At 38.8% G+C, this 23,442-nt stretch overlaps 2 protein-coding genes across 4 annotated transcripts in view; both read left to right on the top strand.

The window, feature by feature from the left end:
• cubn (cubilin (intrinsic factor-cobalamin receptor)) overlaps positions 1 to 8,562 on the top strand; it is a 92,024-nt gene extending 83,462 nt beyond the window's left edge. Inside the window, exons 61-67 of one of the 3 annotated variants that reach the window (XM_028026222.1) lie at positions 458 to 620; positions 870 to 1,078; positions 3,211 to 3,355; positions 3,463 to 3,644; positions 6,560 to 6,725; positions 7,058 to 7,293; positions 7,917 to 8,562. In XM_028026222.1, the coding sequence (XP_027882023.1) occupies positions 458 to 620; positions 870 to 1,078; positions 3,211 to 3,355; positions 3,463 to 3,644; positions 6,560 to 6,725; positions 7,058 to 7,293; positions 7,917 to 8,024 (1,209 nt within the window). In that variant the 3' untranslated portion in view covers positions 8,025 to 8,562. Of the gene's footprint in view, positions 1 to 457; positions 621 to 869; positions 1,079 to 3,210; positions 3,356 to 3,462; positions 3,645 to 4,259; positions 4,356 to 6,559; positions 6,726 to 7,057; positions 7,294 to 7,916 lie in introns of those variants that run through there. The other 2 variants (XM_028026223.1, XM_028026224.1) reach the window with 2 other exon arrangements.
• Positions 8,563 to 22,114: 13,552 nt separating this feature from the next.
• Positions 22,115 to 23,442, top strand: part of abcd3a (ATP-binding cassette, sub-family D (ALD), member 3a) — a 34,287-nt gene continuing 32,959 nt past the window's right edge. The window contains exon 1 of the mRNA XM_028025659.1: positions 22,115 to 22,296. Coding sequence (XP_027881460.1) covers positions 22,187 to 22,296 — 110 coding nt within the window. The 5' untranslated portion in view covers positions 22,115 to 22,186. The remainder of the gene's footprint in view (positions 22,297 to 23,442) is intronic.

Genomic DNA, 23,442 nt, shown 5'->3' with positions numbered 1-23,442 from the left:
TATAGGCAGAATGGGTCTGAACAGTATGCCAATTTTCAAGATGTTTGGTCAGAGTCAGAGCTGCTACTACTACCATTAGTTACAAACTACATGCTTTCATCTAGAACTGTAAATTTGGGTCAACGTTTTTAGGCTTCATGCAAGGAACATATCTTGAATGTCAAATCAATGAGTGAGTTTTCACTAATGTTTTCCAAATGTTAAGTTGCCTACATTTTTGTGCAGAAACCAAGCCCACTTTGACCAAACACTATCATATTGATAACATTATCTTGAAGACACCCATCAGTTTAATGAAAGTCCATACATTTCGGCAGTATTAATTTTACCTACTTATTCCACCCCCTAGTTTTGAATCTATCGCAACCGAACAGAATGCCAATAAATCTCATTTTGATGTATTAGAATATGGTCTTGTGTTCTGATAATGTTCTAAATGTGTTTTTATCTCCACCAGATATACGATGGAGATAATATGAACTTTCCTCTAGTTGGGACATACTGTGGAAGCTCCATTCCTGCCTACTTCTTGTCAAGTGGAAACTTCTTGACGATTCACTTTGTCTCTGACAGCTCCGTCCAGAAGCAAGGATTCAATGCGACCTACAGAGCAGTACCATGTAAGAACATCTCTTGTCTCTTCTTCCACTGTTACACCTCTGACTTCTTAAAATAAATTCCCCATTTTTATTTCCAGCAGCATTATCTTGAATTAAAAAAAAACATTAGTGTTTAATTTGGGTTCTTTGGTTTGGTGGAGAAGAAAACCCATTTAATGATCATTCCAGTAAAATATATTTTCTTCTTGTCAATGTATTCGGTTGATGTGTTCAACTCTACAACTCCCCTCTGTGTCTGCCTCTCTTCAGTGCTGTGTGGCGGGACTCTGAATGCTACAACTGCAAAGCAGACTTTGACCTCACCATCCTTCCCCAACGCTTATCCTCCTTACACCTACTGTCGGTGGATCATTGACTCTCCACCACTAGAAACCATTAAAGTGTCAATCCAGACATTTGTCCTGGACCCAAGCCAAAGTTGCTCAACTAATTACCTGGAGATTAATGATTGGCCTTTGGTTAGTATAAACTAGAACAAGATCAAAATTTGCTGGACTATATAAATAAAATAAAATTGGTTTCTTTACAGACATATAAAAGTATAGCTATACTACAGATAGAATTCCCAGTGTTTATAAAGCTGAATTATCAAGTTGATAAAAAAATATATTTTTAAAGTTCTCAGTTTAACTTTGAGCCTCACAGAAATGACTGTGTGGAGACAAATATGGCTCCCCGATTCTGAAACAGTACACATAGGGATGGATGCAGCTGTGGATCATATAAAACTCAAAACTATTCACACCTCAGGTAGAGTTAGATTTGAAGTTATTTAATTCAACTATCAAAAGATAGTAAAATAATGTGAAAGCAGAATTAGTTTCTCTTTAAATATTATAAATAAAAATGGCATGTTAAAAATTATTTATCCCCTCAATAATCCATAGACAATCTTCAATGGCATTATAGCAATCAGACTTTTCTGAATATTGAGCTTTATGGTTGCTATATTAGTTTGTGAACTTATTTTTGGTGATGAGCTCTGAGTCTTTGAGGTCGGAAGGCCTCCTTTCTATCACCCTAATCTTAGGTTCATCCACAGATTCTCTTCCAGATTCTCGTCACTCTGACTCTAATGTTAATATATCAGTTTTAGTCAAATAAAAAAAATAGCTTTATATGGTTATAGCAAACTAAGAATTTGTGTTGGGATGTGTTTTTAAGAATTCAATGAATTAAGTATTACTCCATATTTCCATAACAACAAGCAGATACAGAGTAACTTAAATAGTAGCCTCTGTTTTAATGGCAATCTGAAGGTTGAGGTGAGATAAAGGTGGGCTATCCACAGACCAGCTAGTCCTCTCACACCTTCTCATGAAGGTATATTGTAGTTACTTCCCATCCAATGTAACATTACTTATTTTGGAAATGCCCTGAAATAGTTCACTTGACTGTTGGACAGTTGAAGGAAAATCACTGGGATACATTTATATGTATCCAGATGTCAAAACGTGAGTATCTGAAAAGTGCCTCTAATTTATTTTGTTACTGAAACATAATAATGTTTACAACTGTGTTGATAGAAATTAGTGAGTAACTGAATTTACTGCTGCTCAATAGAAATAATATATAGTCTCCAGTTTAAGGGGCATGGCTGTTTTTCTGGCTGTGTGAGGAAGTACGGGTACCTCAAGAAAATTATGAGGACTTGCAAATACCACACAAAATAACACAACATTTTTTTAGCAAAACCTCCTAAGTTTGTGTTCTGAGTACAGCATTCCACAAGAGCTCAGGTTCACAGATGGCTCCATAACAAAGGTTAACAAGACAGAAACTCACAGATTTGTTGGGAAATGGAATGGAAAAAATATATATTTCTGACTAGATAAGCCAAGTCACACCTGCTGAAAGTTATGGTGGTTCACAAGCCTTTGTTAAACAATCCCTCCCCTCCTAGATGCTCTGCAGGTTTGGGGAGAAACTTTTAGAGCTGTTTTCTCAGTAAATAACTGTCTGAGTGCTAACATTCAAATGGCCATTAGGCCTGTCACAATAATAAATAAATCAATTAATCACATGATATACTGATACAAACTCAATCATTTGAATTGACATGATTTATCCTTTATCTCTTTTTTGATAATAAATGTGTTCAGTTTGGCGCTTTGGTCTCAACTAGCCCTCTTGTTGAAGGAGAACTTTGTTCACAAAGACGTCAAAATTCATTTTATTTTGTTGTTTTGTTATTTTGGACATTTAAAATGGCTTCCAGTTCCAGTGTTAAATGTTCATTAGAATTTAAAGTTTATTGATCCTTTTTTGATCTTTACTGTTTATCGCAATAACTTCTGGAACAATTTCTGGAACAATCCAGCAAAATTTGTCATCGTGAGAGGCCTAATAACCATATCTTTTTTGTTTCTTTTTTATTTCAATTTGTTTGATATCATTGAAAAGTTGAGAATTCACATTTTCAGAATCTGTAAGTAACTCAAAATTCACATATTTCTCACAGATGTATTAAAGACTGCATCTGTTAAAGTTGTGCTGTTTGAATTGTACTACCAGTCTTTGCACTAACAGCTTAAACTGCACTTGTTAGTTATTGCACTTTCCAGCTGAACCAAGTTCTTTGTGTTTCCAGGGAGACTATGGACAATCACATAAGTTCTGTGCTTCAGATGACCATCCTCCAGACTTTTACAGTAACAGCAGGACAGTCCTTGTGTACTTCAGATCTGATACCTTCCTTACAGGAAATGGCCTCAGTTTCAGCTATGAAATTGCCAGTGGGTTTCAGAACAAAATGTCCTTTAATGGTTTATCTTGAACAGTTACTTTTTTAATATAACTTGGTTTCTGATTTGTGCTCTAAGATGTTTGTGTTGGTTTTCAGCCTGTAGTCGACTATATGAACAGGAATATGGCTACCTAAAGAGCCCAGGATGGCCTGAAATCTACCCCCACAACATGGATTGTGTCATAATTCTGAAAGCACCACAAAACAGCTCTATCTCTTTCTTCTTTAACAACTTTGATGTGGAGAGCCAAAGCAGCTGTAACTTTGACTACCTAGAGGTAAACATGTTCCATTCTTAGTTTGCACCTATGATTTTCTTCAAATTGCATTTCTGTTTGTATTTGAGTATAAATGGATGTGGTTAGACTCCATCTTGTTTCTATTGTTTCAATATAGAATAAACCTTTCCAGGAAGGCTAAGCAGTGTCATCACTTCAGTTCACCATTTATTTTAATTATAGGATGACTGGACAGAAAACTCTATTAATGTCATAGTGCACATCAAACAGGAAGTCTGCCATTTTGGATTGAAGTTCTGATTTTCAAGCCACTTTTGCTGTTCACAGCCTTCGCATTTGATTGAACTCGTCCTAGGTATTGAGATCGATCAGGTTCAAACTTGGTCAGTTTGTTCATAAGGCATGGCTGAAAAAAGTTATCAAAAAAATGATTTTTTGTGCATGCTTAAATGAAACACGAAACTGTTATATCTCCTAAACAAAAACTCAGAGGCATTAATGTTCAGTGATTGATCATCAGGTGCCCTACAATACCAAATGCTCAAATGATGACATCACTTAAGCCACTCCACCTGAGAACAGGAAGTGTCATGTTTTACTGTGAATGGTCTCTATCTGACCCCTTTTACCTAATCAACATGAAACTGTGTCCAGAGACAGAAGACATGTTGTAATGTGGTTTCCAACTCTGATCGGTTTCAGTGGAGCAGGCCTGCATGGCGAAGTGAGCTGTGATGTTGTTGCTATGCGTTTGAGTCTAAATTCCAGGGAGTTGGCCCGAGCTGCACCAAACTCACTGGGATTGATCCGTATTCTCTACAGCGTTCCCTAGAATATTTTAAATGATCAGCCCCAACACATGCTTTAACTCAGAATTATGAAACTTGGTACACATGTGTGTCTTGTCAGGACGTACAAAAACGTCTCTTGGAGCCATGGTTCAAACCCCACAGGAAGTCGGCCATTTTGGATCAAAGTTGCTGTTTTCTCTTTTTTATAGACCTCGTATCTGATCGAACCCGTCCTACAGCTTTTGACATACAGACTTAAGAATCACTCAGCACAGTCTTGAGGCATTGAAGGTCAAAAGACATCAAATGATTTTTCGTACATCAAAGCATGTGGGCGTGGCTTAGTGTCAAAATCTGACTATTCGCAATTAATTATCAAGGTGCAATAACTTCCATATACAAGGTCACAGCTGAATGACACTTTCTATGTCTCACTACAGGCCAGCCCTCGTCACATTTAGATGGTCAAGAGGGCACAACCTTAGCCCTCCAACAGGAAGTCACCTGTTTTAATCTGCTGGATGTCTTACTTTTGCTCTTTGATTAATATAGTTTTAAACCTGTGCCAAGTTGCATAAAATGAAATGATGTTGAATTCTGTCAACGCTGGATGCTGGCTGAACCATGTGGGCGTGGCTGAAAGGCAAATTTCAATCCCTCGCTGTATGCATATGGCTATCTCTAAATTATACATGCATCATCCGATTTGCACCAAACCTTTGTGAACCTCCAATAGCATTAAATTATAATTTCACCCCACTGCACCCCATAAGCTATGCCATCAGCTAAATCTCCCCACTACATGTGCCGATGTGCACCAGATTTTTGGTACATCATCAGGGAGCACTGCTGAACACATCAGTGTGTATCGCCTAGAGCAGTAATTCCCAAAGATTTTCTTCTGGGCCCCCCAGTGGTTCCCAAAGATTTTCTGGGGCCCCTATTTGTTTCAATAAAATCCCCCCCAAAAAAGAAAAAAAATCAACTGGGCACACACATTGTTCAATCAGACATAAACATATTTTGTTTTCAAACTCCACTGAAGTTTATTTCACACTTCAGGTTGCAACAAAACACACTACAAACCATCTTTACAGTGAAGAACTTTTGTGTAACTGTTTTTTGTTGTTTTTTTTCATTCATCCATATTGCTTCCCGCACCCCCCTTGCAATGGCACTGCGCCCCCCCTAGGGGGTGCGCCCCACACTTTGGGAACCACTGGCCTAGAGGATGGGTGCGGGAACTGTGCGAGAGCATCAATGATGGTGAGCGAGTGGCTTTGCTTTAACCCCGCAGTCGCCACGAGGCTGGAGCGGCGCTGGGCTGCGAGGGCCGTTCGAGGCTGCTTGCATCTTTAATTATAATTATTATAATAATTATTATTATTATTACTTTAATTTGATCAACAAAATATACTCTATAGTGATTAGCAAAGATTGTAGTGACGGTGGTAGGAGTTTGTCGGTGGGTTGCTGGTTTGATTCCTGCTCTGTCTGCCTCTGTCGTTGTGTCCTTGGGCAAGACACTTCACTCACCTTGTCTGCTGGTGGTGGTCAGAACAGGGTCCGGTGGTGCCGGGTCATTGAAGCCTCGCTTCTATCAATGTGCCCCAGGTCAGCTGTGGCTCCTATCCAGTAGCTTGAAACTGTCAACTGTTTGAATGTATGGGTGAATGACTGAATGTAGTGTGAATTGCTTTGGAATCCTATAGACTATACAAATATACTCCATTTATCAATTAATAAATCCCTAGTTTCAGTATACATTAGTTGATATTAGAATGGTACAGAAAATTCCTCTAACAAATAATCTCTCTGGTTTTGGATACTGCAGTTGGAAGGATTTTACCAGTGCAAATAACCATGACCATAAGGTGTTTTTTACAGCTGACTAGCATCTCAAAAAGCATAAATTGTATTTGAAATAAAGTCAAATTTAAATTCCATTTAATTTCTAATGAAAACCATTTACATCTTCGTACCAGTTGGATTGGTAACATTGAGCTGTATACCACCTGCAATTCACTTTCTGGAGATATCTTAAAAATTACTTTGGCTTTAATTTGACCTTTAATGTGCAATATCTCTGACCACCTCATCTGTTTTTGTATGTTTTTGTCTGATCCTTTTCATTGAATGGCAATACTTTGTGTTGTTACTCAGATCCGTAATGGAAGTACAGCAGACTCACAGTTGATTGGTAAGTTCTGTGGTCAAACGCTGCCCAACCCCATCTTCCCACAATCCAACCAGCTGTACCTACGCTTCAAAAGTGACTTCTCTACTGCCCGAGATGGATTTGATGCCACATGGACATCTTCTCCACATGGTCAGGACTCAATTTACAGAAACTAATTTGTTGTTATGTTCACTGAAAGATTTCAACCCCCAACTCTCTTAATTTGTCATACTTGGTGTTGATCATTGTACGATGGAGGCTTTGTCGCTTCCATATTTTCTACATAAATGATGGTGAACATAGTGGCTTTACTGAATATGCTATCATAGATTAATTTTTAGTTGACATTTTTGTTCTTCAGTAAAATAAATGTTTGTTTCTCATTTTCAGCTATAATTGCATATTATTACACAGATTGGAAACCATGGTGATCAAACAGTTCCCTGTAGTATTAAATTATGGCTGTCTCTTATTCTTTGTAGGGTGTGGTGGCATCCTTTATGGTGACCATGGCTCATTCTCAAGCCCCAACTACCCAGGAAGTTACCCAAACAATACTCATTGTGAATGGAGCATCAAGGCACCTAGAGATCATGTGGTAACCATCACCTTTGCCCAGTTCAGTATTGATGACCCAGGAAACTGTCAAAGCAACTTCTTGAAGTTATATGATGGCCCAGATACCTCCTCAGCTCCTGTTGGACCTTACTGTGGAGTGGTATGTTGCTCATGAGACCACATAAATAAACTAATTAGAAATTTCTGAAACAACTAAAACGGACTATGGTATAAGCCTACATTGAGTCAAATAGTCCTCAGTTGCAAGAGTTTTTTAAAATCAGATATCTGTATCAACAAGATGCACATAAAGTACACATTATTAACCCAAATAAAACATGCATGTGATTATGACAAAAACAGGATAGGTGAGCATCTAATAATTAAAGGAAAAATTACACAATGATTTAGGACGTTGTGTATCCACCTCTTGCCCTGGAAATAGGCACCACCTGTCCACTTTGCTGAGTTTTAAACAGGCATACCTTTAGGCAGCACAGAGCTGCTGCCACTGTGTCGACACGTGCAGCCCCGTTTGTCAAAGTCTGTGGACGGTGGTAATTACTCTGTGTGCTAACTTGTGCAACATATGTCACACATTTAAAAAAGTTTAATTTGATCTTCTGATCGAATTACACTTTTATAAATTTAAACTGGTATAAATGTATTAATAAATAAATTATATATATATATATATATATATATATATATATATATAGATTGTCTGTCTAGTAAATATTAATCCTATCCCACATCCTTGTCTCCTTTCTGTGTTTGTTTCAGGAAACCAACATTGCTCCTTTCAGAGCCTCCTCCAACCACGTTTATATTGTTTTCCAAGGCCAGTACTCCACCTTGCCATCAGGCTTTAGACTCACTTGGGGCAGTTGAAAAACAAATATTGTTTTGATGTTAACATGCACACAACAGACATATTAATCATATTGAAAACACTAAAGCATTACGAAATTGGTGAAAACATATTTCAGTGTAATGAACTGTATTATTAAAATTATTGCATTATTCTTTAAGCTGGACTTTTATGAATATATTATGGTCAAACATTGATTACTTCTGCAAATCTGTTTACAGAAGTAAACATTGATTTTTATTTGTGGGGTTGAAATCAAATTCACATTCAATGCTTGCAAATTTGACATTTCCTCTTAGTGTACTGGAATCGATTGAACTCAGAGATTATTGGAAATGGTTATACAGGACAGGGTTATCATGAAATGATGTTGTACTCTACCCTGCATGCCATATGTCAGCTCAGACTCAAGAGTATGATAACAGGAATGTATCAGCCTGTGAACATTTTGAAGTCAACTGAATAAATATAACCTTAAATCTACAGTTAGACTTTTACTTTCAATATCTACATGAAATGGTAAAATGCCTTATTACCATGAGCTTATCAGTATTTACCTCAAAGTCAGATACAAAATTGAGAATTGATGATAAAATTTGAAGTAAGTACCTGTAAAAGAGAGAGATTGCACAATATGAACTTTCATGAGATGTGTGAAAGTGAAAATTGTATTTGTAAATTTGAAAGTACCAAAGGCTGTCTTGGAAAATTTGAAACTATGACCCAAAGCAAACTGGTAAATCCACCAAAGACTGTTTGACAACTAGGACAGTTTTTCCTCAGATTCACATCACAAACTGGTAATGACCAAAACTGACTCTAGCTGTTTATTAAGCTGACATTTTCAGGCTGATGTGGACATGTGAACAGTGTTTTAACCTTAGTGACGTGTTCCTTATGAAATGTTGACGCAGCCTTGATTAACACGTCTTTAAAAACAGCTTTGACAAGTATGAAGTGGTTTTATCATAGTTTTATTTAATCACTAAATCAAACCAAATCTAAATTGATCCCTTGCAACAAGGCTTAAACATAAAGAGTAAATTGTCAAAAAATGTCAACTTTCTTGATGTTGATGCTGTTGTTGAGGTTCATAGACAAAAAAATTCTCAAAGATTTTGTTTTTCATCTTTTAGAATATTGTTCTAAATGTATTGCAAAGTACATATAATGCCTGTTTAATCCCCCCACAGGGCTGTTCTTTCAAATTTGTTGACTCCCACCCTTCCCTTAACATTTGATCCATTGCAGTTCCCATCTTATCAACCTGCCCATTGTTGTTGCGCAACACCCCCCCTCCCCCTTCTTTCTCTACTCTCTCACTCTCTACTTCCTCTTCTGAGAGGGGAGATGTGCTACCAGCTCTCCTTCTAACGGGTGAATTGAGTTTCCTAAATCTGCTGGGATTTACCCTGTCCAGAACTGAAGTAAACTCTGTTTAAGCTGGTTTCGAGAAACGATTCACCTGATTTCTGACGGCCTACATCCAGGTGTCCCAACCTTCTTCCCCCTGTGAATTAACCAGACTGAGCAGCCTACAGCCAACTAGTTTCACAGAGCACACCTGTTAACGGTCGCTCGTTCTCTATTTTACAACTTGCTCTTGGTATTGAACCAGGTAGGTTTTAGTGACTCGGGCGAGTCCCAAGGATGATGTTTTACATATGGGCTACCAGCAACCTATAAAACATTTTCCACTTTTTCCTCTCCAGAATCAAACATCACAGCTATTTTACAACCATCAAAGAATTTTACGGTGACTCATTAATTGATTGTCCACAACATCTTTTAGATTTTCTTTATGCTAAATATTTTATTAGTAAGGCAGTTTTGCAAGGGTCAGTACAGCTTCATTCAGTAGCAGAAATAATCAAATAAGTAAAATCAATCATCTAGTCTATCTTTCCCTACTGCTGACACTGAGAACTAAAAAAGGGAACCTTTGAAAGAGACGGACGGAGTTTGGCGTTTCGAACCCCAGACCTGGCCTGATGATGAAGAAGGTGTGGCAGCAGGAGGAGGAAGACGATCGGCGAAGGCAGGGGTCTCTGTAGGTCTGATGAGCTTCTTCTCCGCATGGATGGTGAGGTCACACAGGACTTGGTGCTGGCAGGAAAAGAGGCACCAGTTCTTCTTCTTTGTCTTTGCCTTTGTCTTTGTCTTCATCTTTGTCTTTGGGCTCTGAACCCAGCCGATGAGAGAAGTGCGATTTGAAGCCACAGGTTGTGGGCCAGACGGGTTGGTCCCCATGCGCAGGACAGTCTCCGGCTCTGTGGCCCCGGCTCTTCTTCAGCTGCAGAGTTCTTTGTCCATCTCGATCTTGGCTCGAAGCTGCCCGGAGGATCCAACCAAAGATTTCTCTTTTGCACCCACCTTTTATAGGGTTTATCCACCCTTTTGGTGCGTTTGCATTGGCTAGCACTGTTGCTGTGCTTGTTTAATTGGCTGACTGCTCAGACAGATGATCTCATATCCATCACTGTCTTACAGACATTATGTCCTGATGTCTGTGCTAATGTCTCAGGGTTGCTCAACCTCCTATGTCCCTTGCCTGCACGACCTTTTCTCTGAAACGTTTACGTTGTTCAATCTGTTTCTAAATAAGGCATTGATCATCTCTGCTCTCCTGTTAGTTCCCCTTTTTCCCTTAACCTTTCACCTTTCACCTACCATCTACCTCCAACATATCAGTGATGTTTAATTGCAGTTACACCTTTTTACACCATTTCAAGTTCAATGTCAAAATCACATTTATATTACATTTATTTTCTTTAGCTTCTCTGATTTAGCATTCATTTATAATTTTATAACCATAACTTATTAATTATACTTATAATCTTAATGTGAGTTATTACAGATGTTTTTCTGAAAAGAAACCAAGAATAATCCATGATTCTAATTATTTACTACTAAAGTTACAGTTACTTGTTTTTCTTATAAGTGTTCCCACAAATGTAAGTGTAAGTATTATTACAAGTAAACCAATATTAATATAAGTATTTTACTTTGAATCTTATCAAATTACTCAAAAATGTTTAAATTTCATTCTTTAAACTTTCATGCTTTAAAATAAGGAATAGTCTCAGCTATTTTTATAAATCTGCAGGCTGGAAACTTCCTCTTTTTCCAGGAAACCTGCTTTTCCTGTTTAATGACTCTCTCTGACTGACTATGATTTCTTATGATTAGATAGAAAAAAGTAGAATTAAAGCAAAGTTTGCATGAGACAAAAACAACACACACAACCAGATTTATTTTATTGACACTTAAGTCTACTGTTGGGCCTTGATGTCACTTGAGTGATTCATTTTAAAGATAACTTTATTTATTATTACTGTTAAACTAAAATCTCCAGCATGGGGAAGTGTGATGAGCTCGGATTTTCTTGACACCATACACAGATTGTTTCCTCAGCCATGTGAGTTATCAACATTGGTATGGTGCGACACATATGCATTGCCCCTCCATGCCAGTTACTGAGCCAGGTCTACTATCAAGTGCTGCAGTATGAGCTTTGGAAAAAGATCACAGTAACAAACTAAGGTTAAGAGCACCAACATTTAAATAATCTTAAAGATTCAAATGTTTGACTAAGGATGCCAGAAACCAGTGATCTCTCCAGAGACACACCTCTGTCCATGCTAAAATGTTTGGAGTTTTTTGTTTGTTTTTTGCTCATTTAAATATAAATAAATTTCTCAGTTCTTCACAGCATTCGCAATTTCTAATTACTAATATTTTTAACAACTATAAACACATGCGGATGTCTAAACAATAATTCAGGTTTCTCTGTGATTGTTGTTGTCCTTGATAATTGTAGATGTTCAGTCAATAGACTGTGCAGTTTGCAGTGGAGCGCTGAGTACACAGGAACTCACTGGTGACCTCCTTGTACCCTCTGGATTGAGTAAGATGACTTCCTGATGACAAAATGACAAAGAATATTGTGGACATTTATCCATAGAAGAAAATACATATAGAAATATACGTACAAAAGCTTAAGTTAGGTAATGGAACAACTTTTTAAATTTAGACTAACATCTCTGAAAAGCTACCATTTGGGTATATTATTAGTCAGTATAACATAAATTTGTGTCTGTGAAACCTGGCACTCCAGCAGGCTTTGGACAACAATCATACCAAATGATATGTTTCCTTTCATACCAAAACAATGGCTAGAAGACCTAAATTTGTTTTTTAAAGAATATTATTTGTGTCACTTAAACACTATCTGACCCCCTTGTATATGTACTGTATGTACACACATAGTGTATATACATACACAAACATGTCTTCATGAAAAAAACTCTAAGCAACATAAAAAGTTTAAAGTACTCCTGGATCAGTGTGTCTGTTTTTGTGTCTACTCTGTCTTCTCAGAATCCCAGTTTGTTGGAGCTCATACTGGTCACACTTTCCGTTGAAAGTTTCCCACAGGTAATAGGGATTTCTTTGTTCTGACGCCTCATGCATGCTAAGTTCCTGACTCCACATAATTAACTGCCTACTGTTGTTGCAAAGATAGTCACTCGATGCAACTATAAGATAAAAGCCTTTTACATGTCAAGTGGAGCTTATAAGAACAACATAAATTATGTTTAGTTTTGGTTGAAACAAAAATTGCACCTTGAATATGTTTTGGAGGTTTACGGATAAAAAATATCCCAAGACTACATAATTACATTTAATTATGTATAATTCCATCATAGTATTTATGACTTGAGATAGATGATTCAGCTGATAACTAATGTTACATGAATATTTCTGAGATGAACTGACCTGAATATAGGCTAAGTTTTTGTCATGGACATCATAGCCAGGACAATTGCTGTCTGTCAAAATTAGACTCCTATATAAATCAACTGGAAATTGTGAATTTTTACTAGAACAATTCAGTGGATTTTATCTGCATTCTGTTATTCAATCTTACCTTCTATAAGATTATAAAGGTTGCAGTAGTTGGTGCCATGGTCTTTCATAGCATACCAGGTCTCAGAGATGGACATCGCCTAGACATACAGAGTTACAAACTTACAATTTATAGCACGTTTTTTGTCAAATCAGTCACTCAGCGAGCTTTACACTGGAGTCACTTTCACTCACACATACACCCAGTAATTTCTACATCTTGCAGATTGTTAGGCAATTTAGGATTGAGTGCCTATCGCAATAGTAAAATGAGGAAGCTGGAATTAATCCCACAACTTTTAGACTACAAAAGAGAACATCAAAAAGGCCTTCGGAGGAACTCTCCATCCCTATCTCGGCACCTCGGAGCATCTCTTTATGTTCATTCTAGTATACCATCCTCAGCCTATATGCTAGGATGAGTATGAAAAGAAAAGCAAGCAGCATATGGTCAAATGTCCCAAATTGATTTAAGGCATAGTAATCTTGGTATGCTTAAACATTTGACTTTGAAGAAAGTAATAAAAATTGCCTTAGAAAATTCTCTCTTGTTATTCTGGCATATAGCAAATAGAAACATTTTCAGTAAGCCTACTTAACCTGAAACTGGACAAGTTTGTTTTGATTTCACAACAGACAGTGTTTCAAATGCATGCGTCATAAGGTATGGTATGAGGTGGTGAGGCAGACTCAAAGGACCCAAGTAGGTGTGAGGAAAATGATGAAGACACAGGAACCTAAAATAAACACACGGAAAAACTCAAATCCTCACAGTACCTCCTCCCCCCCTCAAGGGCGACTCCAAGACGCCCCGATAGTCCAAAAAACACAACAAGGTTGGTGGAGGGGCACTGGACGGGGGGCCAGAGTCAAAAACAAACAAAAAAACAACCCAACCAGAGTGGGCGGAGGGGCAAAAATAAAATTAGTCCACACCAGAAAAGCACAAACCGGGCGGGGCCCGGCGTGAACAGTCCAGTGGCCAAAGGTGCAGAGAGCGACCCATTGTGGGAGGTCCGGCGGACGTCGGCGGTGCAGGCAGCGTACCCCTTGGGGAAGGTCTGGAGGCTGACGACGGAGCAGCTCGGGCCTTGGACAGCGGTACAGAAGGGGGACCACTAGAGGCGGGTCTGGCGGGTGACGTCGGCGCAGGGCGCCGGCAGATGGTTCTGGAGGGCCGGCAAATGGCTCGGAAGGGGTTCTGGGAGGTGGAGACTCAGAGGGAGCTCTGGAGGCTCTAGGGGGAGATGACGAGGCCCTCAGGTGTGACGAGGAGGCTCTAGGGGGCGACGAGGGGACTCGGAGGGCACTAGGGGGCGAGGAGGAGACTCGGAGAAAGCACTGGGAGGAGAAGACTCGGAGGCAGCACTGGAAGGAGGGGCAACGAGGATTCACTGGGGGGCGACGAGGAGGCACTAAGGGGCGACAAGGAGGCACTGGGGGGTGACGAGGAGAAACTGAACTGGGAGGCGACAAGGAGGCACTGGGGGGCGACAAGGAGTCAATGGGGGCCGACGAGGAGGCACTACAGGGAGAGGGCTCAGGAGAATCAGAGGGAGAGGAAGAACACCCACTTACAGGGGCTGGCCATGCCACCAGCTGTGCGGCCTGTTGGTCAGGTGCCAGCCTGGCCGCCTGGAACCCCATCACCATGGGAGCTGTGGCTGGAGGCGAGGAGACAGCGGTGGCTGAAGGTGGGCTGGCAGCGTGAGGCGGAGAGACTGCAGCTGTGGCAAGAGGCGCTGTGTCCTCTGCGGCGGCGAGAGACGTGGCTGGAGCTGAGGTGGACGCTGGAGATGTGGCTGAAGCTGGGGTAGTGGAGCGGAAGTATGGAATATCCGGTTTTGGAGACAGAGGGTCACCAGCCATGACAGCTAGAGCTGTCTGGCGTTCCCACTCTGCCTCCAGCTGCAGCTCTACCAACCCCAGGGACGAGAGATGGGTGGACCAGCCCTCCAGGACTAAGAGGAGTCAGATGGAAACCCCAAGTCCCCTAAGAGCAAAGTATGGTTCCGGCACAATCTCCACATAGTCCTTTATTGTTGTGGTCAATTCATCCCAAAGTGCTTGGTCCATGTTGATGTTCCCTTTAGTGTACCTCACCGTAGTTACACTTGGCCAGGTCCTTCTGTCATGAGATGCAGTATGAGGTGGTGAGACAGACGCAGAGGACCCAAGTAGGTGTGAGGAAAATGATGATTTTAATGATGTCCGAAATACAAAATCCGAAAATTCAGGCAGCACAGATTGAGCGAGAAGGCCAAGGCTCAAAAACTCGTAGCAACTGGAAACACTAGAAATCTGACAGCAGACAAGACAACAGATTAAACAAGGACCCGACGAGGAACAAGGAACAACGGTGGGATTAAATACACACAGGGTAATATCAGGGAACAAGACACACCTGGGAACAATCAAGGGGTAGACAGGACAACACGGAGACTCAAAAGACACAGAAACCTAAAATAAACACACGGAAAAACTCAAATCCCCACAGCATGTCTTTTTATGTGAACGTCTGGTTTCAACTGTTTGTCAACAACCATGTACATACTTTATCCTAATAATTTTTTAATAACAACTGAATATAGTTACGTGATTGTGCTATACAATGGCACTATGTGCCTAGAAAATATATAATATTGCCCCTTTAAGATTAAACTGCATTGAAGACAAAGGTCAAAGTCTGTCCATACACACATCCATTCTCTAGGTTTAATCTGGTGCCTATCTTAAAAGCTCAAACATTTTCAGAGACAAAGACACAGAAGAGAAATTAACCCAAACCACAAGGTTTGTATTTGTCTTTTACTAGTTTACTAGTAAATTTTAATCTTTTTTTATAAGAGTCAAGATCAATAATGTGGAGTGTGAAAACTTACTGTAACATGACAAGATCCAAAGAACTGATAGGAAACCAATCTGAAGTTGATGTCCTCCACATACCTCTTATCAGGACTGGTATGCTTGGCAGTTATAAAATGGACAGAGGATGACTGAAGCTGTAGACAAACAGAACAGCATGTTGGTTTAGTTCAGTTTTATCACCAAAATTATTCTTCCAGGAAGAGAAGAATATTTTTCATTTACAGAAAAGCATTGTTGTAATAGTTTATAAAAACTCTAGAGTGTGGCATGTGACAGAAAGACACACACCTTGTACAGGCACCTCTGTCCCCCTGCCATGCAGCTAGATGTTGTCCATTTCTTAATTTGTGAAACAAGTGATTCATAAACCACTCTACATGGTATCCCAAAGTACCTGCAGAAAATAAGTTCATAATAATAGTTATAATAGTTCAGTGCTGTTATTCTAAAATTCTGTTATAAATTAAATGATTCAACTTTTCTTTGACTTTTAGACCACTTATTGTTCTCCTAGACCCTAATGCGAAATTGCAGGCCAATCTACCACAAATTCATCAGAATTAATCAAAAAGTTCACTTTGAAAAAGCTATATTTCAACTGTTAAAAACTTCTTAACAATGATCAACTGCTTTGATGTCTTTCAGTCTAGTTGGGTTTTCCTTCAGATAGCTCTTTCAGAAAAGGACAAAGATGCTGTGAAGTTTCTATGGTTTCAAGGGCCTCCTACTAAAGACTACAAGGATCAGCTGTGAATTATGAGAATGAACAGAGTGGTGTTTGGAGTCTCACCAAGTTCTTCCCTGTTGGCTACAATGGTAAGATAGTACATCAAACAATATGAGGGTGAAAAACCTCCTACAGTGACAGCATTGACAGAATCATTGTTCGTTGATGATTTTATCTACCAGTTCACCTGACTTAAGAAAGCACTCTCAATAACCACAACAGCAAATGAGATCCAGTCACATGAACTTGTGCAAGTGAGTGATAAATTCAAGAGAACTGAGAGACAAGTGGAAGGAGTGTGGTTTGGAAGACAGTAGAGACAGATGCCACTGGAAACTTATTGAAGGTGCTGAGTCTTGTATGGAGGTCAGAAGAAGATGATTGTGTCAGGAACGGTGCGGTGTAGGTGGTGAGGCAGACGCAGATGGAACCAGATTAGATGAATAATGAAGATTTAATGAACACAATCCAGAAATAGTCCAAAAACACAGGCAGCACGACTGAGCGGAAGCCAGGGCTCAATGTCGGTAGCAAACTGATATTTCGACTGGACACACAAAGGACTTGAGCGCACATTAGATGAGGACCGGACAAAGACACAGACACACAGGTGACACTAAATACACAGGGGGGTAATCAGGGAATGAGAAACACCTGGGAGTAATCAAAGGGAGGATAGGACAACACGAAGACTCAGGGACACAGAAAACTCTAAATAAATACACAGAAAAACACAGAACATGACAGATTGTGTCTTTGACCTAAAAAGACTGTTGGACATTTGTAAGGACAAAGAGAACACAAAAGGAGTGTATTGAAGATATCAGCTTGTATCTTTGATCCCATTGGTTTCCTCTCTCCATTCACCATCAGAGTAAAATGCCTAAAATGCCTTCCAAGAGTTGTGGGAGATGGGAAGTGGTTGGGATGAAGAGTTGCCCCTGGATTTGACTAAAAAATGGAGTGAATGGTGTGAAGAGCTGTCAGGACTCCACCTGTTGTCCGTTCCAAGGTGCTACAAAGTTGAAATTCAGCCAAACCCACAGACATTGAAACTACAGGGTTTCGGTGATGCCTGTGCTTATGGAGCTGTTCTTATCTACAAGGACAAAACAAAGATGGAGAAGCAGTACAAGGCTTTGTATATCGAAAACAATAGTAGCTCCACTAAAGAAAATGTTGCTGTCATGCTTGGAGCTTATGAAAGCTTCAGTTGGAGCAAAACAGAGAAATAACCTCCTCATCCGTTGAACATGGGAAAAGGTCAGCTCAAAATGTGGACAGATTCCATGAATGCTCTGCACTGGATATTCAGCACGGCTCAGATGTGGAAACCATTTGTTGCAAACAGAGTGACTGAAATACAAGATCTTACTATTCCTGAGCTTTGGTTACTCTGCAGTGAGACACCAATCCCAGCAAATCAAAATGATGAGAAAGGACATTGGTCGTAGATGGAAGTACCATGTTAAGCTTCTGGAATTGCTGGCAAAAGGCTGACCTCATGAACCTAAATCTGGCCACAAGTGTCAGCTAGCCAAACCTACTTCATTGAAAGTAGGAAAAGTGGTCCTTTTTGGAGACAACAATGTTTCAAGGCAGACGTGGAAGATAGGCAGAGGCACAGAACTGGGAGAGATGAACTGACACATTCCTGTGCTGTCCGCTTCTTCAGGAAGCCTTCTGAGGCAGATAGTTCAGCTTATATATCCTCAAGAAATTGTTTAGAAATATTTTTTAGTAATGAACCGTTGTTCACTGGGGGCGGGGAGGATGTTGTAAAATATTTAGACTTAAAACCAGTAACAGATTTCATAGACAATAAATGAATAATTAGTTAATACAGATTAGAAGACTGACTTGGGAAAATCAGATAATTATATTAGCATTTCTTTAACTAACAGAGTTTTATTCGAAACAGGAAATTGAATTGTGAGATGTTTTGTTTTTAACATTACTTGTCTCAGCAGTTTTTTTTTCTGAACCTGAGCCAAACATGAAGAAGCTGCATTCAGTTTTTATACTCTTCTAATCAGCAGCAAACTTTCATAAAACTGCAACCACAAAAACTGCAAAACTCAAAGTATTTTTCATTCAAAAACCTGGGTTTTTTTTAAAGCTGAATTTAGTTATTATTATCTGGAACATCTTAATTTGTATTCCATTGATCATCCTGTTTTTTTTATTTTTGCGTTCTTATTTCTTGTGTTACTTTCCTTTTAATCAAATAGAGCGCTTTGAATTGAAGTGTTTCTGAAAATGTGTATACAAATAAACTTGTAGCAAGCAATAAATGTAATGCTTGTTGCCTAACATATCACAAATGCCACTAATTATTTTTAAGCATTTTTAGGAATATTTTAAAGCCTTTCTTTTAAGATCAACAAAAAACTAACATAGGAAAGGATTTCCATATTTCAGTAATAGTCAAGTAATAATTGAAAATATACACATTCTTACCAGTCCACTTTACACTCTGCATGAATAGGTCCAGCATAACAAAAACCAAATGACCCTATTCCCAGAAGAGCAGTGAAGGCCCAATGAACAAGATGCATTCTGCTCCAACCTGCAGCAGCTGACTGAGAAACATACATGGTCTCAAAAGGCTAAAATCACAAGTGTGTCATGCGCTTCAGAAGCAGAGCACATGACTAAATGTGCTCTGCTAAATGAGAGAAGGCTAAATTAAATTTACCTCTAAGATGAATTAAGAGACTGTACAGCAACAACAAGGAATACCAAGCCTGAGAACAGCAGAGACATTGTAAACTCCCTTAGTTTAACCTGACACTTTTGATGCTCCATGACTTTCAGTAATCCCAAAAATACAGTCTGTTGTATACAGTGTTTCGATCTAAAGCATTTAGCTACTGTCAACTATGACAGTTCTAGATTAGGTTAGTGTTATTCCAGTTTTATGGATATACATTTGTGTTACTTTAAATCGAAATATGGTCACAGTTCAATGAAGAAAGACAATCAGAAAATGTTGTCTTACGTAATAGACTTCTCAATTTCAGCTACATTTTCAGTCTGTCAGTGATAACCACCATGTCTTTCCATGATGGTGATATGCACATTGCTTTGGCGTTTCTCTAGTCCTCCTTCCTTCCAGGGTTTGGCCAGCAGATGCACATTCCTCATTAGGACTCATCAGGAGGACCTTAAAGAGCAGTTAGCTCCCTGAGACAGATCCCAGAAACCTTGAATTCTGAGTTTCTTAAAGTTTTTGACTTTGACTTCTTATGTCTTCTCCAACACACTCAGATTCTTCTCAATCAGTCATCACAGTAACTCCAACACTGACAGGGTTCTTCATTATCGACAAAGCCAGAAAATGTATAAGCTTTGTACAAATACAATTAGTCATCTGGCATTGTTTGCTACTGTGAAATGAACCACTTCTTACTTCTAATTTGCCTTTCAAGACTGTCTGAGTTATTGGGTCCAAGCTTAAGACCAATAGAGTAACCATACAGACATGGTGCAGCACTCAGGAGACTGGAACTTTAACCAGGCGATGTCATTTCAGAAGTTCTTAAACAGGTATTTGCTGTTGACTGGTGGGATCCTCTCTGCAACCAGACAATAAACACAAGCAAAAATCATCAGATGAAGACCTGTTTGTCCAGGGAATTTTCTGTCTTTATCCTCCCCTCCTCCTATTTTGAAGAAACATGTTTCTCTTTACAACTTTTTACTTTTTTGGACCGCTCATTCAGAATAGTTGACACAAGACAAACTCAATGTAGAAAAAGTCTGCTCTAATATTACAGTCCAAAAGCAATAAAAAACAATATCATGAACATTAAAACCCAAAGAACACCAAGGCACTTCTCTATTTAAAAAGTAGACAGCCCCTACTTGGAGTGTATATCATCAATTGCTTAGGTTTGGGCTTTATATCATGTTATAATTCCATGTTCATGAAGAGTCATTCCCTCATCAAAACACAGGTTTGAGAGATCCTCAAACCTGTCCCGAGCCAAACTCCAGCCCCACAGAGCACCCCTCTCCACCAGACTAGCGACAGCAGCAGTCAAACACTTAATAGAGCTCAGAAATTGCTGTAAATGGCATTAGTGGATGGCAAGAAGAGCCTTCAGCATCATCAAGGACCCTTCACACTCTGGCCACCACCTCTTCAAACTCCACCCCTGAGGGAGGCTTTTCATGGCAATAAAGTCAAGGACAAATAGATTAAAAAACAGTTTCTACTCAAGTAGAAGTAAAGAATCAATATGACATGCACTAATTGAACTTATTGAGGAGATTACTGAATTACTAAATAAATACATTTGCTGTAGGTGCATTCATTTATCTCAAAAAACATTTGATACTATAAATCACAACATTTTAATCAGCAAATTGAAACAATGTGGGAATCAGGGGAGTGCACTAAATTGGATGAAAAGTTACATCAAGAATAGGAAACAATTTGCAAAAATGGGAGAATTTGCATCTCATGTTTTGACATTGTGTGTGGTGATCCTCAAGGGTCAGTGTTGGGTCCCAATTTGTTCATTTTCTACATTAATGAGATGCAAGGTGTCACCAATCCTAAGATTTATTTTGTTTGTTGATGGTTCAAATATTTCAGCTTCTGGTGAGAATCTGCAACAATTCTGGGGTACTGTTGCATCATAATTAATTAAAATTAAAAGCTGGTTTGATATAAATACGTCATCATTAATCGGAGCAAAACAAAATTCATGATATTCACTAAAAATTAACAAACGTGTCCTGACTGCATAAAATTAAAGGGTGTTAACACAGAATACAACAGGTATTCATATGAATACAAGTTTTAATTTGTAATTAAAAATTTGTTTTTAGTTACAAATGTCATTATTGAGTCAGTAAAAAGTGTTCATGTCTTCCTACTATTTTTCAAACAGAAAAGTAGTGAGCTAATTATTTTGTTCTGGTTTATGTATGCACATGATTTCTCTTGTCCTACTGATTATTTGTTGTTTTTAAGAACATGTATGGAATAAGTACATTAAATGAATGAATGTTATAAAAAATATATAAAAGAGAATTATATTAAACTAAAACATATCAACATATTATTCTTGTAAAAATGAGTTTAGCAGTCTGGTTTACAGTTTTACATTGGAAATATAAACATCAGCAATTTATCTTTTTGCTGATTAGCATGGTAAATTTTGGTAATTAACTACTGGCAATGTTACAGTATGTTTCTATAAATTTCACAATTTTTAAAAATTTCACAATGAATTAATGTGTTTTCTACATTTCATACCTGTAAAAGTAATATGAAATTTAAGCTTTTTGAATTATGGTGATTCAGTGTACTCTCTAGGGTAATATATTTTTGGATGTTACAGTCTGTAACTGTTAATATTTTCCAATTTTTACAGTAAATTTTACAGATTTTATTTTAAAATAAAAAAAGAAAATCACAACTCCCAAGACTGTATACAGTCTTAGGGTCCTAAACTTACTCCGTCTGTGTATTGTAGAGATCTCCCATGAAATATACTGTGTATCTGTATGGGTTTATCGCCATACTCCAGTCCGGTAGGTGGCAGTAAATGGACCGGTCTGCCAATAAAATACAGAAGCAGTGCGCATGCGCTTCTCCCTCAGGACAGTAGGTCGCTCTAGTCGGTGACAGGTGAAACGAACCAAACCGGTCGTTGTGTCACAAACATGGCGACTTTCAGTAAATATCTAACAGCGAAATACTCCTGCTTAGCAGGCGGCGGCTTGCTGCTTTTGTACCTGCTAAGACACCGAAGTCAAACGCGCAAAAAACACAGGTCAGTGGTTCTTTGTTAGATTGTTTGTGCTAACAATTTCGAAACAGCGACAGGCTGCTGAGACTTTTCTCATGTCAACCTGTTCCATGGGAGAAGGAACCTTTTTACATAGGTTCTACACTAATCTAACCCATAACTCATACCAGCAATATTACACCATGTTAGCGCTTCTCTTAAAAGTCATTATTTAGAAGGACTAAACTTGGCTGGGACTTCTCCCTCTGGTGTATCAGTGAAACTCCCATTGGCAGGTTAACTGAGACGTCATGAAGACCGTCTCTGTTTTTGCGGGTTATAAATCATTTGGAGCTGGTCTTAAGCAGTGTTTGACTCAAACTAGCATTTGGTTTAGCTAGTGATGTAGAAGATGTGAGGTAACTGCGTAGCTGCCGATTTAGATCATTCTTTTTTACGTCCGAGCTTTTATAAATGGTTTACAAATTTTCTTTTAACAATTCCTGTTTTTCGCCTAGAATTTCAAGTTGAGGTAATTTTTCCATGTGTAATAATGTGCCTTCTTTCTGCAGTGCTTCACTTATTCAGTCTTTTCTGTGACTTTATAAAATGTGTGCTACTGAGGCCTTAAAAATGTTCTGAACTGAATGAATGACTGATGGAGTTAAATAGAAACCTGCATGAGTCTTCCTGGAAGTAAATGATGAAACCCTGAAAGTTCAATCAATCAAATTTTATTTGTATAGCACATTTCAGCAGCAAGGCATTTCAAAGTACTTTACATCATATCAAACACAGAAACACAATGCAATGTAGAATCAATAATCAAAACACAGCATTAAGTCAAGTTCCATCATTAAATTTGTAATTGATTACGTTTCAAATACAATTCTAAACAGGTGGGTTTTTAGTCAAGATTTAAAGGAAAGTCAGTGTTTCAGCTGTTTCACAGTTTTCTGGAAGTTTGTTCCAAATGTGTGGTGCATAGATGCTGAAAGCTGCTTCTCCTCGTTTGGTTCTGGTTCTGGGGATGCACAGCAGAACCAGAACCAGAACCTGAGAGGTCTGGAAGGTTGATACAACAACAGCAGATCTTGAATGTATTGTGGTGCTAAGCCGTTCAATGATTTATAAACTAACAACAGTATTTTAAAGTCTATTCTCTGAGCTACAGGGAGCCAGTGGAGGGAC

The sequence above is a fragment of the Xiphophorus couchianus genome, chromosome 8 (genome assembly GCF_001444195.1).
Source record: "Xiphophorus couchianus chromosome 8, X_couchianus-1.0, whole genome shotgun sequence".
Taxonomy (NCBI): Eukaryota; Metazoa; Chordata; class Actinopteri; order Cyprinodontiformes; family Poeciliidae; genus Xiphophorus; species Xiphophorus couchianus.
Note: the sequence above shows the minus strand (reverse complement) of the source record. Positions and strands in the feature narration are given on the sequence as shown.